Here is a 15627-nt window from a genome sequence, read left to right as displayed (position 1 = left end):
CTCCCACCCCCCCAAGTTCCCCAGGACTGGATACATTTAATTCCTGTCCTCCTTCTTTACATAGCCCTTTCCAGACACTGAAAAACTGTGACGTTGCCCCTGTGTAGCTGACTCTGCAAGTGAAATTGGAAACCTTTCAGAGAAAGCTCCTGTAGAGGGCATGGACTTAAGTCATTTTCTTAATCAAAAGTTAGCTTTTAGGTCCTCTCTCCAACACCTCCCTATGTCTGTGAAGGTATAGGTGAGATCACTTCACTCACCAAAAAATTTCAGCCGGCTGTAGGGTGAAAGCAGCAGTGCCTTAACAGCACAGAGCAATTCTGCACAGAAATTAGGGACAGGAAATGTAGAATAATTTACCTAATTTCAGCTACAGGGGAGACAGAAGGAGATATAACTTGAATCAGAATTTGGCTAGGAGACTGTAGGTAAAGCCCTTACTGCTTCAAAAAGAGCCTAGCCACGCTTTGTCGGAACGTCTCTCTAGATTTCATCTGTGAGATGCATATCCTTCAGCAGTGTCCCAAACAGGCTGAGGTACTGATGAAGTACTGAACCATAAGAAAGGAGCCCACTACTCTACTTCCAATATCACTTCCTGTATCACCTGGGTGTTCCTTGAAAGTTTCCCATTCAAAGATTGCCCAGGTACCACTCTGCTTGGCTTGTAAAATCTGTTCAGATAAGAGCCTGCGGTGGGAAATCTAGTGTAGTTTTTCGTGTTGTTTAATTCCATAAGTTCCTTTTGTTTCAGACTGATATGTAGCCAGAATTCAGAAATACAAAGTTTCAAGTTCAGACTTCCATTGCAAATATTTTTCACTAATTGCAAGGGTTTTCTATGGTTGGTTTCCCTGTAAAGTACTTTCATGTGATTTTTCTCCTGTTGTGATATTTGTCTTTCACTTTCCAGTAGTCTGTATCTTTTACATGTATCAGTGAGGCAGTTATCTGCCTGCAACTGGATAGTGTGTATAATCTCTCTCTCTCGGGGCAGGTGCTGCCTTCACATGCCTGGAGACCGCATTCCGTCTTGATGCCCTCCACAGACAGATGAAGCTCCTTGGGGAGGACAACCCTGTTAGCAAGCTTCAGGTTAAGTTGGAGCCAGGTACGGCTGGTTCTGGAACTGCTGGGAGTTGGTGTTGCGAGAAACAGCCCAAATATTTAAATGCCTAAATATGTACTCGGGAGTCTAAGTGTAGACACCCAGTTTTTTAAAATCTTGGCCTATATTTTCAGTCTGTTTAATTTGAAGAACAATTTAAATATAAATGAAGGAACTTGCCTTTGGTGAGCAGCCAGTGCCCTGACATTTTTCATTCCAGCCCTGTCCTAAAAAAAATACTTTTTTAAAAATTATTTATTTTAACCTTTTCTAAACTCAGATGTTTGAATGGATTTTTTTTTCCAGTTTCCAAAATAAGTATCATTGGGCAAAGACCAAATGTAGAAAATTTCTGCCCTGAAAGCTGAATACTTCTGAGAATTTGAACATGTCAAAATAAGTGGTTAAAATGCAAACGATTTGTTTTGCAACCTCTGTGAAAGTCTGCTCTGTTAGATGCCCTGGTGTGCACATATATAATAATTTTATATTTGTATATAGTAATGTGCACACACAGGGATATATGCACACATTAAAATGCATGGTTTGCTTTCCTGTTGATACAGCTCTGCAGTATTAGAGGCTGATCTGTTGTTACTCCCTCAGCTAAATTTATTTCTACACCCTGATATGTGCTTTTTTTTCTGGTGCTGGTTTTCTGTCTTTGTACTTCGTTTGTTTATTTTTTGACTGTGTAAAGGGGACACAGAGCACCAGACCGTGAAGTAGTCTTACAGTCTAGGTGCTACATAGAACAAAATAAAATGCACATAAGAATTTAGTGCAGGTTGAAAAATACTGAAGGTGCCAAGTGTTGGCATCTCAAGAGTCACTGACAAGGAAATTAGCAGCACTGTGTGTATGCTGAGAGGTTCCGAAGGTTTGCATTGAAGAATATGGAACTGAGAAAAAGATCGGTCTCCAAAAAGAGGCCTTAGAGACTGGTCTGGAATTTGAAATGGCTGAAATCATAGGGATTTTATGCTTAGTTTCGATGATGTCCCAGGCTATATAGTACCCTACAATGCTGTTGTTTATCTTTTCCTTTCAGGTGTGAATCCGAGTAATCTGATGAACCTGTTCACCTACGAGAAAGGCTACTGCTTTGTTTACTACCTGTCCCAGCTTTGCGGAGACTCCAAACACTTCGACTCCTTCCTCAGAGTTAGTGTGAATACATACCTCGTCCTGCACACATTTCTGCCTGTGTTTCTAACTGCTGTTGTGTCAGGTTTTGTCACTGCAGCTAAGGCCATGTCTGTACTAGCGAGCTTATCGATGCAGTCGGGCCACGGTGCGATTGCTCGTGTAGCCGCTCTGTGCTGACGGGAGAGAGCTCTCCTGTCAACCTAATAAAACTACCTTCTCACTACCACTTGTGTGCTGTGCACGTTAAGGTCACTCAGGGAGATGTGTTTTTCATATCCCTGGGCAGCGTACCTTTTGCCACCATAAGTGGTAGTGTAGACATGGCCTATGTGAGGAGAGGCTAGGAGGCATTTAGGTCTGAGACAGCAGAAGAATAATCATGCCATCACTCTAATTCTGACAAGACACCACAAGAGAGAAGTGTCTCCTGGGTTACCTCCTAACTGAACGGGGACAGGCTCCTGTCCATCTCCAGCTGCAGGCTGAAAGGGTGTCCTGTGATTGCCAGTGACTTAATTAATAGTGCTCTGACAATCAGATATCTTTGTAACTCGTTGTTTAGGGCTTCAAATCCATGGAAAACCCTGCATGGAATCGTTTAGGTATCACTGGGATTACCTTCAGTTTGCTACTGAGAGTCCCTAGTTTCTGGTGGTTTTCGCATGTGTGACTAGCAAACCCAATGATCAGGACTTCTTGGACAGAGCACTTTTTATTATAGATGGGGAAGCCTTGGTATCCTGTGGCACTGTAGCATATGCTGTATAAATTGAGGTCTTCTACTGCATTGTGTTTTTAAAAACTGACAACAAAGCTCATTTGCTCTTTTCTTGACTTTTCTCTCCTTTACTTGCACATTGGTGTCACCTCACTATGCTCTCTTTCTCTCAGTATCTTCTGACTCATCCTCTTTCTCTCCTTAATACATCAAGCATGTACAGAGACATCTGTACGTCTCCTGTAATCCATACCCAGTTGGTGAATACCTTGGTGGTCAGTTGGTCAGTTGTGTTCTAATTTTCACAAGTGTGAATGTGTTGAAACCTTCCCCTCCTTCCACTGATACTTCAGTGTGGCAGGGCTCTTGCTTAGCGCAGTTTGTACTGACCTTGGAACCTTTCTGTGACTGCACCATTTTTCTGCATACAATGGTGCTTCCCTTACCTAGCTTCTCGTACAGATCTCCCCTCCTCTTTGCTTTCCTTTCGTACCAGAACCCCTTTCCAATAGCTGTTCTCACTCTCCCATCTCTGTATTTTCACATCAGGCTCCTTGATTCTTCCACAAACTCTGTGTCTTCCTAACCATAATTCACTCTTTCACTCTGTTTCAGGCGTACATTGAGAAATACAAGTTCACCAGCGTTGTAGCCCAAGATCTTTTGGATTCCTTCCTGAATTTTTTTCCAGAACTGAAAGAGCAAAGTGTTGACAACAAAGCAGGTGGGAAAGAGAGAGTTTCTTTGTTTAAGCAAAGACTTTTGAAAGGAACAGCCTAGGCTGGGATTAGAGGGTGTATAGGGAAATGCTGGATCTGAAGAAAATGAAACTTCCTTACTGATTCATCTTTGGCATTCAAACCATTAGAAACGTGATTCATGCCATTGTCACTCTGCTTGTAATGTCAGTCATCAAAGCTAGAGAAAGAGGATAGAAAAGAAATGTTTTCTATAATTAAAATAAAAGTGGAATTTAGATAATTTCTCTCACTATGAAGCTGCAGCCTGTATACTTCCCTGAAGTTCATGTATAAATGCCTTTCTGTATCCTGCCATTGATTCTACAAATGGGTTTGCAGGGCTCTGTGTATTATAGGAGGTTATTTTCATCTTTCCTTTGATAGTGGGAATAAATCTGAAATCACTTACATTCCCACTAGTGGGGCAGTCACCTGTCCCCCTTTCTACAGAGCTGAAGCTCTCCCCCAGTTCTTACCTGCGTTTTAATCTCTACTTGAGTCTTTGTCAGAACTGAGGTCTTAAAATTGCCGAGAAAGTGACGTGCATGAAGGGGAGTCTGAGAGAAAGTTGGATTCAAGTTGCCTCATCTTTCTTTCTGTCTATCTCAACATTATCATCTTGGGTATTTTGAGTTACCATCACCATAGTGACTAAGCACTAGATAGCATCAGGGTTAGAATTAGACAGAGAAGTGTTACAGTTGGAAGGGAGCCAACAACAACCTAACCTGATAAATGCTATATAGTGCAGAGAAAATAGCTAAGACTGGTAGGGTCACTATTAGGATCTTGCTCCCTGCTGTATTGCTACCATTAGAAGTTGATCCAATTGCTATTGATAGAACTTTTTTTAACTATGCTTGAAGCAGTCCTGGGCCTTGAGACAGTCAAGTCAGCTGCAGAGACTCCTGCTTGACCCTTTCGGTGCTCCTCATTCCAGGACTGGAGTTTGAACGTTGGCTCAATGCTACAGGACCTCCATTAGCTGAGCCAGACTTATCTCAGGGATCCAGTCTGATCAGACCAGTGGAGACACTCTTCAAACTCTGGACCACTGAGCCTCTTGATGCCGTTGCTGCTGCTAGCAGTGTTGACATCACTAACTGGAGACCGTTCCAAACTGTGCTTTTTTTGGACAGATTGCTGGATGGGTCACCGTTGCCTCCTGGTGAGTACTGCAGCAAAGCAGTGGGCAAGTGTTTCTGGTACAAACAGTGAAGGAAATAATGTTATCGCTTACTTTGCTCGCTTAACACATAGCCCCTCACCCCTGGTTAATGTTTTTCATCCGCTTTTTTGTAATTTCTTTCAAACTTGGCAAAATATCTCCTAGTAACAAACTCTCTCTTTGTGTATATGTTCTCTTTAGAGGTGATAAAAAAGCTTTCAGAATGTTACTCCTCTCAGCTGGACGCCATGAATGCAGAGATCCGTATCCGCTGGTTGCAGATCGTAGTCCGAAACGACTATTACCCAGATTTTTACAAAGTCCGACTCTTCTTGGAATACCAGGTACTAACTGCTGGATTAAACAGCACTGCACCTCTCAGTGCATGAGACATGTGCATGAGACATGCGACGTGAAAGAGACCTTGGAACTTCTGCTTCTTGGCCAAGTATAGATCAGGTGTGTTGCGAAGGGGCTGAGCTTGGTTCACCTGCTAGTGGGTGGGGATGGCTGCAAGTAAGGGAACACAACATTGCCCTGGCCATATTTCTGTTCAACGCCTTCCTTCTGTGATGAAGGATTGGCTAGGACATAATCTGACTTCCCTAAGCATAGTCTGTACTATTCTAGTCTGGCTCCCCACCCCTAGCCTAGCTCTGCCCACCTCAGTCTTGTCTTTCTTTTCCAGGCCTGGGCCCTCTAGAGCAGAGACTGCAACCCATGCCAATCTGTGATAGTTTTGTTGTCCAGTGGATAAATGTCCATAGACTAAGTTGAGGCCTATCAGACTCCATTCGTTCATTACTGGATTGAGCAGAAGTGTAAAGCTGATGCGTTTCATCACCGTGTCTTTTCCCCTTGGCCTGCTGTTTGAGCTATTTTTTGTGCACGAGTAGTGGAATTAACGATTCTTAGACAGACATTCAAAGAAAAGCCTGTTGTCTTACTGATACCAATCTGGCTTCAGGTTGACCTGATCTAAAGTAATTTGCTAAAAGTCTTACCAAAGAGAGAGTTTGAAGAAATATAGTAACTGCCTCTGATCTTGGAGGACAGGTCATGGAGAACTGTCCGGTGTATTCTTTGCATAGTTGAGTCTCTTAACCTTTATATGTATTATGTGTTATCCAGTTTTATTTTTATTGTAGATGTCTCGAATGTACACAATTCCACTTTATGAGGACCTCTGTACTGGCACCCTGAAGTCCTTTGCCTTAGAAGTTTTCTACCAGACCCAGAACCAGCTGCACCCGAACTTGCGGAAAACCATTCAGCAGATTTTGACACAGGGCTTGAATCCTCTTCCCACCACAGACACTACAGCAGTTGCCACAGACACACCAACTCTGGTGCTTGAGGACAAGCCCTCAGAGGCCGCTAACAGTGCCATTTCACTCAGGGATTGTAACGTGTCTGCTTAGATCACCATCTCATGCCAGGCACAACGCTTCAAGAGCGGGGACAGGAACAGAAGAAAAATAAAATGCATTGCCTCCTTTTCCTCAGCCCTGCAGCTGCCATCTTCTGTAACTGGATGTTTTTAAAATCCCCAGACACAAAGCAAATGTGCCTTCAAGTGCCCAACACAGTGACGCTGCCAAGTTTCAGGGATCTCTTTCCGATGCAAGCGGGAACTACTGTGGGATGGATATTTTGATTCATTGCATCATGGACAGGGACTTCATGGAGTTGTTTCCCCTCTGCAAGTGGATAGTTCTCTTTTTGGGGGCTCTTATGGATGGGTTTGTTGAGTAATCTGAGGTGCTCTGTGTGTGTGTGTGTGTGGTGTGTGTCGGGGTGTGTGTGTGTCGCCAGGAGGATCAAGAAGCAGGATGATTGGGATTTGGGTCAGAGCTCTGTAAAGAAAGGACTTTTTAGAATTTGAAGTGGTGGCGAATATGGTTTCTGCTTGTGCTCCTTCCTGAGACACAAACGTGGGACTTGGAAGGTGGAGAACTAATGCTTATATAATTGAGAATCTAGTTTAAAACAGCACCTGGATTTCTTCCAGATGGATACATATGGAGAGCATAGAAATCTCATGGAGGATTTAAAATCCTCCCCATTAACTCAACTCTGCCTTCTGTGTTCCCTTTGCACTGATTAGGAATGATGAGCAAACAGATTGGGATTTTCAAAGGGGCCTAATGGAGTTCAGTGCACAAATGCCATTGAATTTCAATGGAAGTTGGAAACCTAAATCCCTTAAACTCCTTTGACAAGCCCAGCGTCAACCCTCGCTAATTTCCTGGCATGTAGAGCATCTGCATCCTTCAAATGGCCTGTGTTCTTCCTACTTACTTGCCTTTGCGAATAATAAATGGGACCTTTTATTTAATTTAAAAAAATCATCTGCGTGCACTGGACCTGCAAGACAACCATGGAGATGGTGACCATGCTAAAAATCTATTGTATATTCCCCCCCGATCTGAATAACAGTCTGTTAGAGGGATGAGGGAAGCAACCTTTCTCTGGATGCAAAACGCTGGAGCCTAAACCCCACTTTACTCAAGTCTGTTCCCTGACTCCTAATGGCCGTGCAGTGCCAAGGCGTATACCCAGAGTGCTTCCCCAGGTTCGCAAGCTAGGCACACCTGACTGTTACTAGCAAAAAAAAAAAAAAAAGAGAGAGAGAATCTCCACTGTCCATTCCCTGTGGGCAAAGTGGTGGTGTAGTTGCTCATCAGAAATAAACACATGGGGCATCCTTTGGGAATCGCTAGTGCAGCCCTAATAAATGACACAACACAGGCAATACAGTGGGGATTCTAAAGAACTTTTTCTATTCTAAAATGTGGGCAGTCTCTCAGTGCCTCTCTGCGGGTGCCCTGCGGCTCTCTTGGAACTGATGTAGCATTGTAGCAAGTAAACTAGCTTGAGTAAACAGTGAAAGCTTTGGAGTATGCTCAGCTAAAGGAGAACTGAGCTGGAAGCTGCCTTTTTCGGACGAGAGAGTGTTTTTAAAATACGTCTGCCTATGTTTTCTAAGAGGGGCTGTTACTAAGTGCCTGTTAGACATGCCCGCTCTAGTGACTTCCCCCGTGTTTTCCAGGTAACATCATTTGTTCTGACAGACGTTTTAGCACTGCTGTGAAGATGTACATAGCACTGGCAAGAAAGGAAACTTGGGGGATATTACTCCAAATGAAATCAGTTTACACCCATGTACTGATGGGGATTTAGGTGCTGTTATTGACCTATTTTTCTGGCCTTAAATGAAGTTGGATTTCACATTCACCTTAGCCTGGGCCAAACTGGGATAAAGCAATAATGAACTCAGGCCTGCATAGTACTACAGTCCTTTCCAAAATGTACCATCAGCATTTGGGAGCTTGACATCTCCAGGCTGTGTTCTTTGCTCTTTTAATGGGGTTAACCTTTTTTTGTTCAGTGGGGTTTTCCATACAATTCTCTTTCCTTTCGTTCATTGTTACCGTGTTACGCTGATTTATGCAAATTGACCTTTCCGCTTCCTTTATCGCCATTGTTGGCGCTGAATATCCTGGACACCACTGCCGACAATGACAGCCTGGCTAAAACCAGTGACCACTAGCCTCATTTGCAGCACCAGGCCTCGGTTTTGCAGCATTTTATTTTGCGGGAGAATGTATATGACCCTGGTGGAAATTTTTTAATTTACATTGATGCCTTATGATTAAATATCAAATTAAACTAAGCTTTGTGACGTGTCTAACTTTTCTGCTGTCTGCCTTACCCTGTTCCTGCCAGATATCAGCGAGCTTTGTACTGTTAACTTGAGAGGAAGCAAGACAAAGGATCTTGGCTGGAAAGAGGAGTGGGGAATAGGGTGCGTGAGAGAAAGACGCACAATTGTGTGGGAAGTGCAGAAGTAATCTGTGGGAAATAGACTAAACAAGAATTTTTCAAATCTTAATGTAGGGTGACTATTTTTGTTCTTTGTGCCCATCCAAATGCTGTGCATTTTTTAAGGAAAATTGGTGGAATGTTATAAACAGATGGGAGAACAAGGAGGGTGTGTTGTCTTTGTTTTGTTATTTGCTGAAAAGATGTACCACATGCCTGGATTTTAGAAGCTATGGCAGACAGTCTGGCAAAAACATGGCATGAGCCTCCAAGAGAGGGAAACGTCCACAGTCTAAGGTAAATGTTATCTATTATATTACAGTATATTGAAATTGTTGCCTAATCTATTTATTGTATATTAATAATTTAATAATCCCCAATTGACAAATTAATACTCTGAGGTTTGACAGGTTTGAATTCCTAGGCCAGGCCCAGAATTAATTAGAATTACAGTTAAATTGGAAACCCCGAAATGCATGGTTGCAACAGTCACACTTAAGCAAAAATGTTCTAAGCTTTCATTTGTTTTATTAACAGGGTTAGTAAACACACACAAGATCTGATCCAAACAAGATTGTAACAGTAATGCAATATTAATTTTATGTCCAGCGTCATGTCCTAGGCATGCTCACACAATCCTTGTGTAGACCTAGGAGTAGGGAGACTAGTGGTGGTCTGTGAGGGTCCTTTCCTCTCTCTGGCATGCCAAACTATTCCAATGGTTAAGGTCTCGATGGTCTAGGCCATGGTTAGCCCTGTTATAGGGTCTGGTGGCTGCCTTGAATATTCATAAAAATGTTTGGCCTCCTTTGCCCATAACTAACTTTCTCACACTAATAATATTGCAGTGTCCTTGTTCTATAGGTTAGTATATTTATTAGCTCAAACTTATTAGCTATATGTCAGTTAGTTACTATTAGCAACATCTGCTGATGTTCCTATCCTGAAATACCCAAACTTGCATCATCTGACTTCTTGTGGTTACCTGTGAGCGTTTTATTTGGAATTTCAGCAGAATTGCGTATTGCAAAATTATATCCTATGTCATCTTGTGACTTTGAGTCACTGTTGGTCAACTTACTTATGCTAAAACCTAAATGCTAAATGCTAAAGTTAATGTCTTAGAGGTATGGACCTTGCATAACTGCTTTATACCTATATCCTACGTAAAAGCTAACTTTAAACCTGTAGTTTAACCCATTGGCTACAAAATCCAGTCGATATAAGTGCATAGATGGGAAGGATACACTCCTCAAAACCAATAGATCTTTTTCCTGAATAAAGAATGCAAGATTTGGGTTGGTGTTTCCACCCTGATCTCTGTGAAATCTTATGAAGAGATTATTTTCATGAGAATTGTCCTCTGTCTCAATTGTTCGAAAGCTCACGGTGAAATTTTTGGTAAAAATATTGTATATTCCATTATCCAGGGGCTCAGGATCCCTCTATGAACTCGGGGTGCATTTCTGTTTATTGCAAAGGGATCAGAAAAAATGAAAATACGTTTGTGGCAGGTCAGCTTTCCTTTTGCTGATACAAAGTAAGAAAATCCTTCAGGCCGCCTCCTGCTCTGACATTTTAAATCCTTTATAAATCTAGTGATACTTGTTTTACATGTCTCTCTCCATGTATTTTAAGGCCAGAAGAAACCATTATGATCATCTAGTCTGACTTCCTGCATAACACAGGTCATAGAAGAAATCACGGGGTGAGGTTCATTAAGCCCATAACTTCTGTTTGAACTATAGTGCATCTTTTAAATGATGGAGTGAATGTCTTTCTAAAGTCTTTAAATCAGGAGAATCCATTTTGTTCCTAGATAAGTTGTTCCAACTGTTAATTACCTTCATTGCTAAAAAAAGAAATTGTGCCTGATTTCTAGACTGAATTTGTCTAGCTTTAGCTTCCAGCCCCTTGATTCACACTCTGCCTTTTTCTGCCAAATGAAAGAGCCATCTACTGCCAGAAATCTCTTCCCCATGCAGGTATTTGTAGATTGTGATCAAGTCACCTCTTAACCTTCTCATGAATAAACTAAATAGATTGAGCATCTTAAGTTGCTCACTGTAGGGCATGTTTTCCAGATCGCAAAACATTCTTGTAGTTCTTTTGTGGACCCTTCCCCAGTTTTTCAACATCCTTTTAGAAGTGTGGGCACCAGAACTAGATGCATATTCCAGTAGCAGTCTCAAGAGTGCTAGTTGATTGTATATTCTGAACCATCTCCAAAAGCTGTTTTATTGTTCTTACTCAGATTAAACACGTCCTGTTGTTTGAGTTGTCAGCACAGTAACTGGGCACCTGAATACACTTTCCAACTTGCTAGAGTAAAGGCTGATACACCTGATAGGGTGCCTGCAGTTACTGCTTCATTCTTCCAATCTCGAGTCTCCTGCAGGACACTGCCAGCTCCCAGCAGGTCTCTCTCTTCCTAACCAAGCTTCTTGTTGGGCTTGGATCTGAGGCCCTGGTGATCTGATGGCTATCACCTATCTCTGGCCACAGACCCATCACGAGGGGGGGAGCGAATTAGTCAGAGATGGGAGTTAAGATTGAACTCCCTTAAAGGGCCATCTCACCTGGTGAGACCTTGGCTCTGAAGTTACCGACTTCTGATCACCCAATAATGTTGCCTTGGCATTTTGTTAAACACTGAATCAGAATAAGGTTAAAGGGTATGAGTGTAATCTACAAGCACCGGGAAGGTCCCACGGTAAGGGTCACTCTGCAGGGGTTCATAGTTTATATGGTTTAATAAAGGTGAGGTATGGATGGGTTGGCACCTTTATTTCTGGATTTCTTGCTTTTGTGATTCTTTACAGTTGATGGGGAAAGAAATGTATTGATCATTATAAATAAGGAGATCCATGCTTTTTTATTTTTTTTGTCACCACAGCTTGTCGATCTCCATTTAATGATAAATAAAGGTACCTCAAATGTGATCTGTGCCATTGTCTTTGGAAATTGCTTTGACCAATGGTTTCTAGCCCTGCTGGAAGAGTCTATAGAAGTGGTGGAAGGCTCTGGGTACAGGATTCTGTACTAGGTTTATTCTCCTCAAGGGTAAAGTCTCCCTTGTTGTTCTACAGTTTCAAATATCCAGACAATTTCCTTAACAACCCAGCTTTCTTTCCTGTTTGTGGTACGTGATTCCCCTGGTCACACAAGGTTTTCATGAATTGTGATTTTAGTGTTTGCATCAAGGTGTGTCGAGCAGCTGCTGTGGTAGAATCCCAAGGTTTGCCAAAGAGGAGTTTACATTTTAATTCAAGCCTTTGTCTTTGAAGAACAGCTTCCTTGTTGAGGTCCTGGTGCTTTCAAATAATACGACTGAACTACCCTTCAGTTTAAAGTTCATTACAGCTGCATCCTACATGATGTACATAGTGGTATTCTTTTGTTATAACTTGTTCATTACATTGCATGTGAATGTACATTTGACAATATTAGGTGCACTCCACATCTGAGCTCCAGCATCTTCTTGCTTTGTCTTATGTCACTGCTTGAACTAGTGAGACTCATGTTCGGTTGGTCTGCGCTTCCATCATGAGACACTCAGACTCTTTTCTGAAGTATTGGGGGTTAGCCTTGGTACCATTTGTGATTGAGGTGATCTTGCATTCAGGCCCTGGAGGGTTATTCATCAGCTTTTCAATTATCTGAAAGCAGAGCTTCCAAAGTGGTGCACAGCATGGCCGTGGTGTGGAATACTCTAACCCTGCACTGGAGTGCTATGGGAGATAGCCCAGCTGGTAGAAGCCTGTGAGTATCAATTTGCCATTCAGGAATTAGTGTGAGTAGTGAGGGAATGTCATACCAAATAAACCTTTTTGGGGACGGCAATGTTAGGTTACGCTTTTACCCAGTAAAAGTCTGTTATGCAGCTGCCTACTTGGTGCCAGTTCCTATTGCAATAAGATACCACTGTAATTCTGCCAATAATAGCTTTTAAACTTCTTTGGATTTTTTGAAGCTGTACAATGCCTTCACATTCCTCATGGAAATCAGCCCAGGGCGACATGAGAGGATTTCCTGTAACTGGGAGGCGATGGAGCAGTTTGTGAGGGAACAGATCAGCTGCCACTTGGAGAGCGATGACCCAGAGGAGCCGCTCAATGTCATGGACTGCTGAATGAAAAAGCTCATCTCACTCTGGTAAATGGGAGAGCTTTCACCCTAGAGACTGCCAGGATTGTAACAGCCGGTGACATTGACAGGGCTGGCTGTGCTGGATCTGCCAGCTGTAACGTTTCTGGGGAGAAAATTAAGGGCAAGATTGAGAGTGCTGTGGGAAGGTTTAAAATGAAGAGGGATAATTTGAGCCCAATAATATTTTGCCAGTTAAATGGTGACCATTGGGTTTCATGCTCCATGGGGTCAGCTGATTATCTTGAAAGATATTCTTCCAACTCTATCGGGAATTTTTTGTGCTGCCTTATCATAGAATATCAGGGTCGGAAGGGACCTCAGGAGGTCATCTAGTCCAACCCCCTGCTCAAAGCAGGACCAATCCCCAACTAAATCATCCCAGCCAGGGCTTTGTCAAGCCTGACCTTAAAAACCTCTGCGGAGGGAGATTCCACCACCTCCCTAGGTAACCCATCCCAGTGCTTCACCACCCTCCTGGTGAAATAGTGTTTCCTAATATCCAACCTAAACCTCCCCCACTGCAACTTGAGACCATTACTCCTTGTCCTGTCCTCTTCTACCACTGAGAATAGTCTAGAACCATCCCAAGCAATTATGAAACATCGGATATTAGAAACTGCCAGAGGCAAGGTACTGGGCTTTCACCCACGAAAGCTTATGCTCCACTACGTCTGTTAGTCTATAAGGTGTCACAGGACTCTTTGCCGCTTTTACAGATTCAGACTAACACAGCTACCCCCTTGAATTTAAAATGTATTTCTCATCAGAGCTGAAGGCTGGGCCATTTAACGTTTGGCAGTTAGGTTAGTACAAAAGTGGCAGTTAGCATGGGATTTCCCTGGTTGTTTTAACCTATAATTCTCCCTGCCAACATCACACCAACAGGGGTCCATGGGGATGTCCAGTTTCATGGTTACCTGATTCCTAAAGTAAGTAGTGGGTAGAGTTTTTGGCTTTTTAAAAATCTTCATTCTTGTTTCAAGACAGTGTGAGAGCAGCTAGAAAAAAATCTGAAATGTGCTGTTGGTGAAGTCTGTAATGGTTGTACCTCCCAAGGAGTGAGTGGTGGTGTAGCATAGCATCAGAGGAAAATTAAGGTAGAAACAGCTGTAGGGAAAGCTTTCCCCAGCTGCACTGCACTGAGTTACAACCGTCTCCAAGTAGACTGGGGAGTCTGAAGGCAGCAGGCGTGAACATTGATAGCTTTATTAAATAAACCCTGTGCGTGGAGAGTGCACGCAGTTATTTCTTTACAGATGCACGAATCGTTCAGCTTTGTGTTTTTTCTCGGATGATGTGTTTTTCAGGGGAGCCTGGGGCCAGTATGAACCTTGTCGTCTTTGCCTCACTGATTTGGAGATTCCACTTCCAACTTCCCAAGCTGAGCCTGAAATACCAGCTGGGGGTGATCCTCTCTAGAACCTTACAGTCTCATTGCAACTGAAGGATGAGCCAGATTTTAGAACTGAATCATTTTCAAGATTTATTAGCATATGTTTCCAGATTTATTAGCATATGTTAAGTGTCTTTACTAGGACTTTGAAGGACTTTGTGTGACTAAGGACAGAGACATCTGGCAACACAAGCTCATTAATCCAAAGGGTACCTGCAATTCACTGGTTGCAGTTAGCCAAATCAGTGGTCAGATTTGAGGGCGTCTCTCATCCCACCCTGTGCGCTGGTCGATGAACCGCTCAGAGACTCTTGTATTGGTCAAACACCTTGTGTAGCTTATTTGCAATGTGGATATCCACCTCCTTCATGCTATATACAGCTCTGCTCCAACAGTCTTAGGGAGCCTGCAGCTCCTGCAACAAACAGGGAAGGGCAATCTCTCTCCTCTCCCTGCTGCCTGTCCCTCGCCACACTTCCTTCTTGTGCCTATTTCTAGCCTCAGCCTAATTGCTTAATTCCAGCTCTCCTCCATCCACAAATTCAGCCTAGCGCTGTTTTAACCAGCTCCATTCTGCATTGTTTGATTGGACATGCCAGGACCAGGGTGCTGGTTCAGCCGTTCTTGCCTAACACTCTGTCACAGTCCTTAACCTCAAATATTTATTTCTCGTACTCAAGTATCTTTTCCAAATCAACTGCTGCTGCCCGGGATCTTTCCTACTTCTTCTCAGTTACCACTTTACTTCATATCTGCTTCAGAAATAGAAAAAAGCCCCCAAACCTGCTCATGCAAGCACGTTCACTCTTGAGACAGGACCTCTTGGGGCCTCTGTATTCAAGATTACATTTTCTGGATTATTTGTTGGCCTGAAGGCTCTTGCTTCCTGCAGGGGAAAAGAAACTCACTTTGGAACTGTGCTGTCCTTCCTCTGCTGGAGCCAATCAATATATTGCAATGGAGCATTCTTGCCTACCCAGTCCCTACAGTTCATGTACTGGCCAGAAGGGGAGGCCCTTGTCTTTTCAAGTGCACATATTACTTGGTTAAAAAGGGAGCAGTTGCTACTGGAATGCATCCAGTCAAGTGAAAGTCTGGGATGTTTGCCTAGATTATACTGGAGTACATAGACACATGCTTCAAGATGACTGGCAGTAACTGGTCCACCAAGCTGATCACAGGGTGGAACTTAGAATTTCCATTTATGCTGGTTTATGCTGGCTGACGATCCCAGTCCTGTATATTTTAGTGAGTTCCTGGTCCTGATAGGAAATGGCTGAAGTTTACTGTGTTGAAATGGAGTAGTGAAGGGCACTCGCATAGAGTAGTAGGCCTGCAGTGTGCAGCCTGGCCCCCACCTCCATTGCACGCGGGGTG

At 43.0% G+C, this 15627-nt stretch overlaps 1 protein-coding gene across 2 annotated transcripts in view; it reads left to right on the top strand.

The window, feature by feature from the left end:
• Nucleotides 1–8559, top strand: part of RNPEPL1 (arginyl aminopeptidase like 1) — a 31880-nt gene extending 23321 nt beyond the window's left edge. The window contains exons 6-11 of one of the 2 annotated variants that reach the window (XM_073359176.1): nucleotides 998–1111; nucleotides 2160–2272; nucleotides 3591–3699; nucleotides 4656–4883; nucleotides 5085–5227; nucleotides 6032–8559. In XM_073359176.1, the coding sequence (XP_073215277.1) occupies nucleotides 998–1111; nucleotides 2160–2272; nucleotides 3591–3699; nucleotides 4656–4883; nucleotides 5085–5227; nucleotides 6032–6304 (980 nt within the window). In that variant the 3' untranslated portion in view covers nucleotides 6305–8559. The remainder of the gene's footprint in view (nucleotides 1–997; nucleotides 1112–2159; nucleotides 2273–3590; nucleotides 3700–4655; nucleotides 4884–5084; nucleotides 5228–6031) is intronic. The other variant, XM_073359177.1, reaches the window with a different exon arrangement.
• Nucleotides 8560–15627: the final 7068 nt, after the last annotated feature.

The sequence above is a fragment of the Lepidochelys kempii genome, chromosome 9 (assembly GCF_965140265.1).
Source record: "Lepidochelys kempii isolate rLepKem1 chromosome 9, rLepKem1.hap2, whole genome shotgun sequence".
Taxonomy (NCBI): Eukaryota; Metazoa; Chordata; order Testudines; family Cheloniidae; genus Lepidochelys; species Lepidochelys kempii.
Note: the sequence above shows the minus strand (reverse complement) of the source record. Positions and strands in the feature narration are given on the sequence as shown.